The sequence below is a fragment of the Macaca fascicularis genome, chromosome 2 (assembly GCF_037993035.2).
Source record: "Macaca fascicularis isolate 582-1 chromosome 2, T2T-MFA8v1.1".
Taxonomy (NCBI): Eukaryota; Metazoa; Chordata; class Mammalia; order Primates; family Cercopithecidae; genus Macaca; species Macaca fascicularis.
In genome coordinates this window covers 43,319,026-43,331,899 of record NC_088376.1, presented here as the reverse complement: position 1 = coordinate 43,331,899, position 12,874 = coordinate 43,319,026, and the positions used below count along the sequence as shown (strand labels likewise).

The following is a 12,874-nucleotide window of genomic DNA, read 5'->3' as shown; positions in this document are numbered from 1 at the left end:
AGTTTATTTAGAAGGTGATTCTAAGTTAGGAGGACAGATTAAGTGAGAAGAATGAGTTAAGAAAGGAGGAAAAGTCAATCCAAGAGGGTGTTGTTAAGGTTGTCATTGCATGTAGTGGGGGCTTCTTTCCACTGAGGCCCCTGAGAAAGTGCAGGGTGCTGCCCAGAACTGCTGCAAACTTCCAGGACTGACTGCTTCTGCACCCCATTGGGTGACAGGTGCTCCTAGGGGTGATAACACTGCTGTGGCTCAGAGCTGTGCTCACTGGAGCCCAGCAGACTCCTGCTGCCTCGGAAAAGGCCCTGAGGAGAAAAACAGAAAGGTCCAGTGGTGGAGGGTGTGCACTGCAGAGCGGATTGGTTGGGTAAAGTGGGTTTCTGTGCTGCTTTAAGGGAACGGCAAGCATTGTCTACAGAATCTAATTCTCATATCAACTTCATCAACTTCAAGCTTCCAGGTGAAGCTCTATCAAGAGAAAGAGGATTTCATGAATTTGCTTTACTACTTACAGAACCAAGCACAGAGGACTCAGACAAAAGGTTTCTTTTCCACTTCTCATAGCAGGTAAGGTGATTTGGCACCTTCATCTATTAGAAAAACATGACTTAGAGAAAAAGAAAAGCCCCAAATCTGCTCCATGGGGATCCTAGTCCTGAGGCTTATAAGGAAGCAGGCCTGGTGAAAAGCCAGAAGCAAGCAGTGAATGGTGGTTTTACAAAGAAATGCCTCTTCCTCCTTCCTCCCTAGTACCCAAGCTGCAAGGGGGAGGGCTGTGGAAACCTGTGGTAGAGACATCATATACTGGTGAACAGAAGAACCTACACACCTCTTCAGAAATAATGACCCAGGGTCACCTCAGCAAGGTGTGGGGAGATGGGAGGTGGCTTGATTTATGAGCATGAGGCAGCTCCAGGGCTCCCAAAGGCTCACAAGTGAGGTATTAGTTTCCTATTGCTGCTGTAACAAATTACCACAAACTTTGTGGCTTAAAACAACACAGATTTATTGTCTTATAGTTTTGGAGGTCAGAAGTCTGAAATGAATTTCACTGGACTAAAATGGTGGGGTCAGCAGGGCCACATCCCTTCTGAAGGCTGTGCTGGAGGATCTATTTCCTTCCCTATCCAGTTTCTAGAGGCTGCTGCATTCCTTGGCTCACGGCCTCACATCATTCTGACCTCTGCTTCCATCTTCGCCTCTCTGTTTCTGACTCTTACCCTCTTGCCTCCCCTCTTATAAGAACCCTTACTATTATATTGGGCCCATAAGAATAATCCAAAATCATCTCTCCATCTCAAGACCCTTAACTTAGTCACATATGCAAACACCATTTTGCCATGTAATGCCACATATTCACAGCTTTCTGGGATTCAGAGGTAGACATCTTTAGGGACCATTATTTGGTCTGCCACAGGCACCTAACAGAGCCCAGAGGTGCCAGGTAAGGTGACATGGCATGAGAGTAATGAGGAGAAGCCATGAAGCAGGAATCTGGGGCATGATGCAAAGCTGCAGAAAAGGGGCTTTAAGATGGAACAAGCATGGCTCAGGCAGTGGGTGCAGTGCTGGGTGCCAGCACACTGGCACTCTCTCAAAAAGAAAGCAGAACAAATGGGATACGCATGCCAGCAGCTACCTTTCCAGAGAGTGGACAATCCAACCACTGCACAACTCTGACCTGAGAAGCCCAGGATGTCCCATGTGGATCTGAGGACCCTTCTCTGCCAACACCATGAAGCCACAGAAGCCACGTCTTTCCAAATGTCTTGAGGCTCTCTTTGAAATGGAAACAGTCAGGGAGAGGGACTAGAATATGACTGGGGCTCGTCAGAAAGCCATATATGTCATAGGGAAACAAAGAGACTAGGTCCACTTGGCACATCCAAAGTGAGTCACTATTTGTGGCTGTCCCCCTACCCCCAAAACACACACACATATATTATTCACTCAGAACAACCCTGCAAGTTGATGTCATAGAAAAAGTCATTCAGAATTCTGCCTGAAAGAGAGAGAAGAAAAGAGGTTCTGGACATCCTTCTCCCTCTGTTTAGGACATTGGTTCCTAAGGGACACCTGGTCTTAATGAGGGCAGGGCACAGGCAGAGATGCCGAACAGAGTGGCTGCTGCATTGCAAGAAACATGCCCAACGAAGCCAAGAGCTAGTCTTTAACAGCAGAATTAGAGTGCTGACAATGCCCAATTATTTTGCTCATTCAGATGACTGGTCTGAACTGCACCGACCATTCTCCAATTAACTCCTTGGCACTTGGCTATAATAATGATTGAACTAACCTATTTGACTCCCCCATGAAGCTAAATGAGCAGAAGTAAGTAAACTGACTCTGCATCATTCTAACACACTTTCTTCACCAAGAAAAAAGGATGTATTCACTTTTAGATCTTTCTAGGAGCTTTAGAATTCTATGCAAGTAGAATGGACTTGATAAGCAAAGGCTCTGGCCAGAGACAAATGTGCTCAAATCCTGGCTCTGGGGAACTCGGGCTGTGACTTATGCTCATTTATATGAGAAGGAGGAATAGCACCACCAAACCATGGGTCTGGGTTGAAGGGACCCTCTGGGTATGGTGAGGGGCTGCTGGGGACCTGAGAAGCTCCCCGCATATAGGGAGTTTAGCATTCTCTATGGGAGGTAGGGCAGGGGCAGGGAGAATTGGAAGCATTCACAAAGGTCATCTTCTTAAGAGGATCCAGACTTCTCAGACATATTATTGTGTGGCTTTCTTGTATCAGAACAGTAGCTTTTTAAATCAGTAATCTCAAACCAGAGACCAGAGAGTAAAGGTGGACTGCAGAATATTTTTTTGGCCAGATGATCTGTTTTTGTAAATAAGAATATATTAAAGTTGAGAGATTTTACACAGAAATCTGATTTCTAACTTCTGAGCAACTGGAAGTGCAGCACGAGGTCTAGATTCTTGTATAGTTTATAACTGTGTGGTGGCTAAACCTTTATTACTTTATTTTACTTTCCACTGAATCTTGCATTCACCCAGCCAGGTATTGTCACTCATCTTGATGCTTCTTCCCACTCACAATTATTAGAGTTTGGGATTCTTGCAAAAGATGCTCCCAAGGATATGTAAACTGGGTATAAACTGAGCAGGGCTGAGTTTCCCCAGGGTGGAGTTGTGTCGTTCTTCTCTCGATCCCTGATGCCTATTACAATTTCTGGCACAGAGAGGGCAATGGCCAACTGAATGAATCTGACGTTTGCATCTTGTGCTTGTTGCAATTTTTCAGAGATGCACTTTTTTCCTTATGTGAGCTGGGGGTACCTGTGCTCTTGTTGGTCAACTGAGGCTGTCATTCAAGCCGTGTCTTCCCATAAGTGGAACAGACTGTAAAACATCAGCAGATTTCCCTCCAATCACCACACCAGGTCCAAAGGGAAGATTATTAGATCGTGACACTGAGTCAACCATATCCAAATGATATTAAAGCCAGGAGGGGCTGCAAATTAGTTAACCTTTCCTGTATGTGCTGGCAGCTGAGCGCTTTCCTCTGCTTTTGTCTGGGTTTGCACGTGACTCACTGCAGGCTCGAGGGATTTGCATTAGCGGATCATAAGTAAAAATCCCATTAAAATGACATTCTCCTCATCATTATGATGGCTTTAGTGAGATGCCCTGGATTGTCACAGGCATCTCCTGCAGCCACCTGGTAATAGATTTACTTGGCTGTCCATCCACCTTGGCCAGAGCCTGCTGAGGTGTGGGGCAGAGGGGCTGGGCTGACTAAAGCACACAGTGGCTCTGTGGAACTGCCTCTCTCAGCAGCACTCCTGAAGGGCTATGTGAAAACCATTCTCCATGCCTGGTTTCAGTGCCATGAAGAGCCGCTGTTCAAACATGTCTGTCCAGGGCTGGGATTCCTGGGGGCCTCCAACATAGCCCCTGCCACTGGCTCCATTCAATGGCCTGGCGTGAGTTACATTTGCTTAAACTTGATAAATCTGATGAATGTCATACTATAATTCCTTATATTTGCCCATCTCTAAAATTCTCAGTCTTCTCTTGAATAGTAGATGTTTCAATTATGGCCCATTCCTTTGGGGATAAAGCGTCAACTCAATCATATGATATAAAAAGCCACTTGGGATTTAATATCCACCTGCTCCCCCACAAGGGGTCCCAATACCTGTCAAAGCTTTCTCCTTCTGCCCCATGCCTGTGCCTATGCCCCGCCACACTGAGAGCTCACACGCCCTGACCCCAGCCCTCCTGCTCACTGCTCTGCCATTAGGCTGCCCTGCCCTGAACCATGGAGAACTCCACATTCCTTTCAGATGTTCCCTCCCACAGAGGACTTCCCAGGCTCTCAGCCCCAAGTGCCCTGCATGAGCTCCCACAGACTACCCCCCATCTGGCCCCAGCCTACAGTGCCTATCACATGGGATTGTAAACTTTCTGTTGATGGGTTTGTTTGACCCATTATCGTGGAAACTTCTAGAGAACAGAGACTCTTATTTTAGCTACTAATCCCAGGTACCCCGCACAGAGCCTAGAGTACAGTTTGTGCTCAGAATAAACTGCTAAATAAAGAAACAAACGAGTCCCCATCAGGCACTAGAACAGATAAAATGCTGCTGAAATTTCCAAGGTTGGCCAGGAGTTAAAATATAGACAATACATTAGACTGGCTTGAGTCCTTTCTGGCCAAGGCCAGAAAGTTCTGTAACAGTTACAAATCCACTGGTGGTAAATCTAGTAAGATCTTGAAATAAGATATCAAGATCAAAGATGAACAATGTTTGAAATCCAGGGAATTAAAAAATGGCAACACTTAAGAATTTTAAAAAGCTCAATAAAATGAGTCAAAAGATCAATTAATCACTGGGAGGTTTTCAAAGATATCTGGATTTTTCTTCCTTCCTCTCTCCCTCCCTCTTCCGCTGCCTCACCTCATCTCTCCCTTCTTTTAATCTTGACATCCATTCACTGTTACGCAAACATTTACTAGGCACCAACCATGTGCTCATGCCTATAACATGCACACAAGAGCTGGAGATGAGTAAGACACTACCCTGCCCTCCAGGAGCTCAGTGCAAAGTGAGCAGACAGGCAGGATAAACGCGTAACTACAGAACAGTAGGAATGGGGATAGAGTTCTGCCTGGAGACTGGGCAGCAGAGAAGAGAGGCAAACACCCATTGGGGGGACCCAGGATGGCTTCCTGGGGGAGGTGACCGTACTAGGTATGCACATTCTGGCCATCAAGTGATTTACACCCAAGAAACTCTGGCAAGGTTCTGTCTACACAGGAAGCTGAGTAAAGAGAAAGAGGGGTCTCTGGGTTGGTCAATATATACCACTGGATTGCTAGCATGGGAACTGATGAGGTTTCCTGCACCGTATTCACTATGGTTCCCTTCAGAGGGAGGGTAGCTGTGCAGGTGAGCTGGGGCCGTGATCATCAACCGGCAGTCTTTAAACTTTTTAAATGTTAATTTCTTTAGTAGAGGAATGCTATGGACTGAATTGTGTCTCTCCCAAATTCATATTTTGAAACCCTAACCCCCAATATATTTGGAGCTAGGACCTTTAGGTGGTAATTAAGGTTAAATGAGGTCAAAGGGTGCAGCACTATTTCAATAGGGCTGGTTCCTCATAAGAAGACAACGCACCAGAGTGCTCCCTCTCTGCCATGTGAGGACATGATGAGGAGGAGGCCCTCTACAAGCCAGGAAGAGATCTCTTAACAGGAACCAAATTGGCTCCTTGATCTTGTACTTCCTAACATCTTTAACTGTGAGAAAATAACTTCCTATTGTTTAAGCCACTCAGCCTGTGGTATTTTGTCATGGTAGCCTGAGTAGACAAAGTATAGGACAGCTTGAGCAAAATGAAGATGTGACCATTTTAGAGGATTTCATCAAGACTATGAACATTTTGTATTTCAGTGATAATTCTGATATCTAATATTTTTGTAAATTTAGAAATGCAAATTTTTAAAACTTCAAATTAGGCAGCACACCAAAGCAGGAGCTGGGCATAATGGAAAGGGCAGGTCCTACCCATGGTCTGCTGTGTGACCTTGTGCAAGCTACTGGACCTCAGTCTATAGCCACACATTAGCCACCAGGAAGGGCTGTAGCAGAGATGAAAATAATTTCCCACGTGTAGCCCGCCTTGCACAGAGCAGGCATTGACAAATGGTAGTCAATGAGATCAGGGTAGTTTGGAAGGTGTTTGGTGAATCTCAGCTCCTCCTTAAATTTACCACTTTGGGAACAGATGTTAGAACTGCTAGATTCACTATATCTTTATCTTTAGAACCAGAATTCCTTCCTCACCTATTTTTAATTTCCAAGCCTATGACTTCATTTGCCTGCATCAGTGCTCCTCAATCCCATCTTAGAAAATGCCTCAGGATATCTATAATTATCTCAACCAGTATAGCAATGTTCCTATTTTAAAAACCCTCACAATATGGAATTTATTTTAATTCACGTCAATTTGTATTATATATTTTAAAACATCCCATAAAAGCCATATGGCACTTGAGGACATAGCTGAGAGGTTGCTGAGAAATAAAATAAACAATGTCAAGATTTCACAATTCCTGCCAGATTCAGAATTCCTAATTCAGAGGAACATATACTAATCAAGATGCCATATTTTTAGAATTAGCATACAGCAGGATGGGATTTACTGGGAGTGGATTAGGCAGTTGCCACTGGGCTCCCCTAGCAACTTTCCCGTCAGCTTGGCATCCTTAATCTTGTCACATTGCCTGGAGTTCCACCATTGAGAGATTCCTTAGAGTTAATGAATCTTTGTTTTAGAGAACATACATGTGTACTTCTATGAGGATGAAAGGTGGCAGCAATCATTTCCGTCTCAGTGTGAATGAGTTCCTCCTGGAATACTTCCCAGTAACACTCTAAGATCAGCTCACTGGAGGACTGGAGACTTGGATGGAACAGAGAGAGGGTGGGGGTGGAGACATAGTAACAAGGAGGGAGAAAGGAAAGGATTATGAATCAGTCAGCCCTCAGCAAGGTGAGGCAGGTAGTGTAGTACACACAGTGGGCTTTGGACGAAGTAAAGAAGACTGGGGGTCCCAGAAGTGCTTAGCCCAGCATATGGAAGGGGCAGAATAAAACAAAATGAGGTCCTGGGGCCCCAGGGAGGAAGGATCAAAGAAAGGGCATCATTTCCTCTGCCTCATTAAGCAGCATCTATTCCTTAATCCTATTTTCTGACTGCTGGCATTCTTTCTCTTGATAATTTAAAACCCTTTTTAAAAATTAGCCCCTGGTCACTTTCAAATTTAAGCAAAGGCCAACTCTAATCTTGCTACATAGATGCTTCCTGATGGCACAGCCAACCAGAAAAGTGAGTACTACTTCCACCGTTAATCTTCACAGTCAGTCCTCAGAAACATACTTCAAAGCTTTGGAGTCACACCAGACACTTGCTTTGTCATTGAAAGTATGATGCAGTGGCTCTTGTGATCAAAAGTCATGAGGCCCTGGAGTGAGTCACACATTTTTCCACTTCAGAAAAGAGCAGGCACTGCCCAAGGTGCTCTGTGTCACTGCTTACTTCAAAGTCCTCAAATCCCTGTCCTCAACCTGTGTCACCCAAAGGAGGTAGTACAGCACCAAGGGAAGACATGGAGCATTTGTGATTTAAAGATGTGCTAACAGAGATCATAACTGGGCCTGGGGATCAGGAGAACTGGCTTCCACAAGCTCGATGTGGAGCAAATGGACAAACCGCACATGACAGGCCCAGTGACCCGCAGCATCCCGGCTGGGAAGCGTGTCCCTCCCCACCTTCATCTGGCTGTAAGGAGGCAGTTTCCTTCCTGACTTTAAGATGCTGTGTGTCTCCCTAAGCTGATTTTTCCAAAATTCAGCAAGTGGTCAGGACCTTGCAGTGCCTCCCCACTGCCATCACCATTGGATTGGACCGGCCACCCCTGCAGAGGCATGAGTAGCAGCAGGTGTGAGGTGAGCACCATACCTGATCCAGCTTCCAGTGGAACTCCGCGGGGCGAAAGGTGTCAGCCTGGTCGAAGTCCTTCCGCAAGAGAAAGACGAGGCGGCAGTTGTGCACATACAGGGCATAGTGATGCCGGTTCATTTCTGAAAAGCAGAAAGAAGGTTTGAGGAGTGAGAGAACCCCTGTGTCAGCCTCCACCAGAGGAGTCTTCCTGCTCCCTCACTTAGCACAGCCCAGCGGACAAAGGCATGGGCACTCCAGTCTTCTCATTTACAACTGGCTCTGATGATAGTTTTATCATGCACATGATAGAGCTCTTCCAAAGTGGAAGAGGAAGACTCAGGAAAACCCACAGCCAACCTCTTGCTGAGAAGCCATGTGAACTTTAAATACTCACCTAACTTATACTCAGATACTGCATCAGACCCAGGGTACAAATTACTTAGGTTAACAAACTTCTTGTTTGTTGGTTACAGATGTTTCTGGAGGGTTTAGGGAGCTCTGTGCCAATCACATCCGTCACTCTGTGCTCCTTTAACATACTGGTTTCTTCTAGAGTTCTGGGTTTTTATTTTATTTCATCAGATAGCAGTGACAGCAGTGACCACGGAGTATATCTTCTCTCTCTACCTAATCAATATGAAGTAGAGCTGCCTCACTTTTAGCTGCTGGGAGGAGGGAATAGGTTGATTTTCCAGCATTAGAGATAGTTTTGTGAGTCCAACACCCCCTCCCCATACACAGGCAATTAACGGGAAGTTTTCCTCTCCTAATGTAGAAACTTCCTTTCATGCTTAGAAAATCTCGTGTCATGGATCCTGGCAGAAGAGGAAACGTTCTTTGACCAATTCTTAGCGACCTTAAACCTTACTACATTATCGAACACACCAGAAATCTACCAGGAGGAGCGTGCTCCATAATGTTGGTTGTGTGAGCAGGTGCCCATGTGTAGTGGAAAGAGCACGGGCCCTCGATTCGGTAGACTTTGGGTGGAGTTGTATCTTGGGTGATGTTGAGAGAATCATCTCACCTCTCAGAGCTTCAGTTTCCTTAACTATATCATGACATTGATGCTGGATTATCATAATGTATCCCAAGAATGGAATATTGCAATCAATTCCTGTACATCCGGTATAAACCTTGCCTATAAAGTTTGGGTGGGAGGAATCAACACCAATTACATTTCTAGGATGGGCCCTGATTGCTCTTGACCAAACAGGTTCATGAGAATCCCCCAGCACATGACTGGTTCAGGATCCATGACCATGTTCCTAGCACAGGCCATTCTCCTGGCCGCAAAGCTTCTGTCAGGAGTTGGCAAGTGGCTCAGTTCAAGCCCGTGATATGAGCACTTTTCTCAGCAGTTCTGGGAGAGAACTGCTCTTTTAGCAGAAAGCAAACAGAAGAGATACTTTCCTTCCCACTGGAAGTTGTATTATACCACTGGGAGGCTTGGAGCTGTGCAGCCATATTTGCTCATGTAAAATGGATACACTTACAGGCACAGATCTGAGAAATTGCAGAGAAAAGGAGCCCGGCCTTAGATGCACTTTACCTTGATGATGACTTCATGAACCTTCATAGCTCTGGATGTTTTCAGTTACAAGATACCCACATTCTCTGTATTAGTGTGATTTTTTGGCTATCTGATATCAGTTTAGTCTGGACTTTCCATCCCTTACAGCTGAAAGCCTCTCAATTGACACAAAGAGGAAATGTGTGGAATGCATCTGCCCAGAACAAATACTCCGTAACTGTTACTTATTAGAAGAACTATCATACTGCCTCATGACCAGGGCAACATAACAAAGTAGTGCTCCCAGGGAAGCATCACCATTCTTGAGAACACAACCAGAGGATGACAGGAAGGAGAATGGTCAGGGTCTGACTGTGGCAGGGCTGGCCTCGGCCGTTATCTGGGGGACCATTTTTAGCCTTTGGACTGGCAAAACACCCTGGACTGCTTACGGGGATTTTACTGAAGATTTCTGGTCCCCCTCATCACTGTATAACTGACTTTTCTGTGGTTTCTGTTGATAACTCTTAGGAAACATAGAAAGGAAGAATTTTTGCCTTTAGTTTTATTCGGAGTTAGGAAAAGGTGGGGCTAAGGAGGTAGAACAAGAAGAATGGATGGGCAAACCTCACTGTACTACAGCAGCTTCTAGTCTGGGAGGTTTCTTCCTCCTTCTACTCCCTTTCTCTGAATTCACAGAGTCAACTCATATGCCAGGGTACCTGGCTCATTCACTGTGTTGGTGATGTGATTTGCTCAGGAATCCATTTTATTCCTTTTCCTGTCCTTAGGAATTCTTTGTTGAATCTTTCTTCCCTTCTCTCTGTCCACGTCTCAGGTAGATCCTAAAGCCTTCTGCTCACTTTCATGAATTAGAATAGTCTTGAAGGGTTTAATCCAAATCAAACATCAGTCTCTCATCCAGTTAAAACAGATGTTCCTCTTCTCCACTCAGTCTTTACCCATGGCTTGGTGGCCCACAATAGGGAAAGGATGGGGTAAGACCTTTCATTCTTCTTGTTCCACATCCTCATCCCCCAACCTCCTCCTAGCTCTAACCATGGTCAGAGGTAGGGGAATATGGATGAGAGGAAAAGACGTATAAAGTCTCTTTAAAAAGCCAGTAGAGTTTTTCATTTCCAAAGGCTCTGCGGAGGTCTGCACATTGCCATCTTCACCTCCCCACCCTCTGTAAGGATGGCCCTGCCATAAATCTTTACATAGGAATTGATATCGTAAGTGACACACTCCTTTTCTGGGTTGCTGGGACATGTGTGCTTGCTGCAATTCCACTTTATTAGCCCTCACCTCTCCATTCCTCGTGTGAAAGATTTTCTTTCCAGTTGATCTTCCATAATTCCTCCTCAGCTTCTCCCTTCTCGCAGGACTCCCCTCCAGCACACACATCGGCTCCTGCTGCTGCGACCCCCTTCCTGGCATGCAGCCCTCTGGTTGCTAGCCTTGCACATTTCTGGATGTCCATTTGGCCCACAAGAACAAAAACACCTGTGTTCTGCCAAATTGTACCGGGGAAACCCCTCTCCCTCCGGACCCTCTCTCCTTACCCTATGATTGTGGCAGCCCCATCATTTGCTTGCCTTCAGACACCCTGGGTAAGAATCAGGGCCAAGCCTTCATGTACTCTAAACTCGACATAAGTCAGGCTCTTCCAGGACTTTCCTGGGCTCTGCTCTGACACCAGCCTGGAGCAGACTTAAGAGTGTTTACAGCTCAGCCAACTGGCAGCAAAAGTAAGGTTCTCACTTCCTTTCTACAGACGACAACCTCAATCCTTCTGAGTGGTTTTCTGGGCACCTCTGTAAGTGTGAAAATACCCCCATCCCTTTCCTAGCAGGCAGGGGGACCATCCTAGCACTCTCTACCAGGCTGACACCTCCGTCTCTCTCACCTGGTGATTACTGAACAAGGTTGGCCCCTCTCTCTTAGAAAACCCTGTAGGGCAGTGGCTAGCACTGTACGTAGCCACTGATCATTCATTGTTCTCAGTTCAAACTCAGAGACAGAAAAGGGCTGCATGCCAGGGGAAGAAGATTCCAGCAAGAGGAGCAGACGTGTGTGTTGGAGGGGACTGATTACTGTGATAAGGCAGGGGCTGAGGAGGAATCATGGAAGGTGACTGGAAAGTGCACAGTTCACGGGAGGAATGGAGAGGTAAACCCCAACAGAGGTGGGCTTAGAGAGGCACAGGGCCCCACACAGTGACCTCAAGGTAGACACACGGCTATGTGTTCACCTAACCTATTTTCTTTGCTCCCAGGTTCACAGCTAAACTCATTTCACAGCCTCCCCCAGGGGTAGGTGGGGCAATGTGACTAAGTTCTGGCAAATGGAATGTGTATTAGAAGTCAAACATGATACTTTCTGTTCTGGTCAATAAAATCCTTCTGTGTTCAGCTCTAGCCTTACTTTCTGTTCTACGGTTGAAAATGTCAGCAGCAGATGATGCAAGAATCCTTGGCCTCTGAGTGTTCCGGGCAAAGCAGAGCTCCCCTACCCTCCAGACCCACCTGAAGCTACTAGACAATGACAGGAGGTAAAACCGTGGGGAAAGAATGTTAGCTACTGAGATGTTTTTCTTGGTTGTGGTAGTGTTGTCAGTGGTCCTCTCCCTTTTTTGCAGTTAGCCTTTGCTGACTAGTCAATTCTGTTATCCAGCTATTTAGAAAATAATTTATAATGGAACAGCATTAGTAAGTTTTACTTAGTACACCAGACAGAACTTAGTGCAATCTTCATGAAGAGCAATTTGACAATTTACAGCAAAAGCTTCCTTTCCTAACATTTCTATTGTTTGAATCAGTAATTCAACTTCTGGTTGAAATAATAAGAAATGTCCAAAAGGTATACACCAGAATACTCTTTACAACATTGCTGTGTTTGCATTTAAAAGAAGACAATGTAAATATCTAATAAAAGGGGGCCAGTGACATGAAGTATGATAAATCTACATGACAGAGTTTTAAACTCCCAAATAATCCATATTTTAAAACATATTTTATCACATGGAGAAATGATGTGGAGATAATGTTATATAAAGGTAACTGATGACACAATAATATCAGATATTATAAAAATGTAAGGACATTCTACATATACACAGAAGCAAAAATAACCTTGTAATGAAATGTACTAAATGTTATCAGAAAATATCTCCTCAATGGTTAGAATTTCAGGTAATTTGTGTGTTCTCTTTTACACTTTTCTGCGTTTTTCATGTTTCCACTATAGACATACATTGCTTTATAACTTGAAAAAAAAGTAGATGTAAAAAAGCCATAAACAAGCTTTCATTTATTCCAGATTTTTTTTTTAAATTTAGGATGGGGTATTTATAGATTCTTTTTCTTGCTGTCAGAAAAGTTAGA

General features: G+C 44.9%; 1 protein-coding gene across 3 annotated transcripts in view; it reads right to left on the bottom strand.

The window, feature by feature from the left end:
• CLSTN2 (calsyntenin 2) overlaps window positions 1-12,874 on the bottom strand; it is a 642,750-nt gene that overhangs the window by 88,534 nt on the left and 541,342 nt on the right. For all 3 annotated transcript variants that reach the window (XM_045386874.3, XM_005545930.5, XM_074031163.1), the window contains one exon: window positions 7,994-8,115. In XM_045386874.3, coding sequence (XP_045242809.3) covers window positions 7,994-8,115 — 122 coding nt within the window. The remainder of the gene's footprint in view (window positions 1-7,993; window positions 8,116-12,874) is intronic.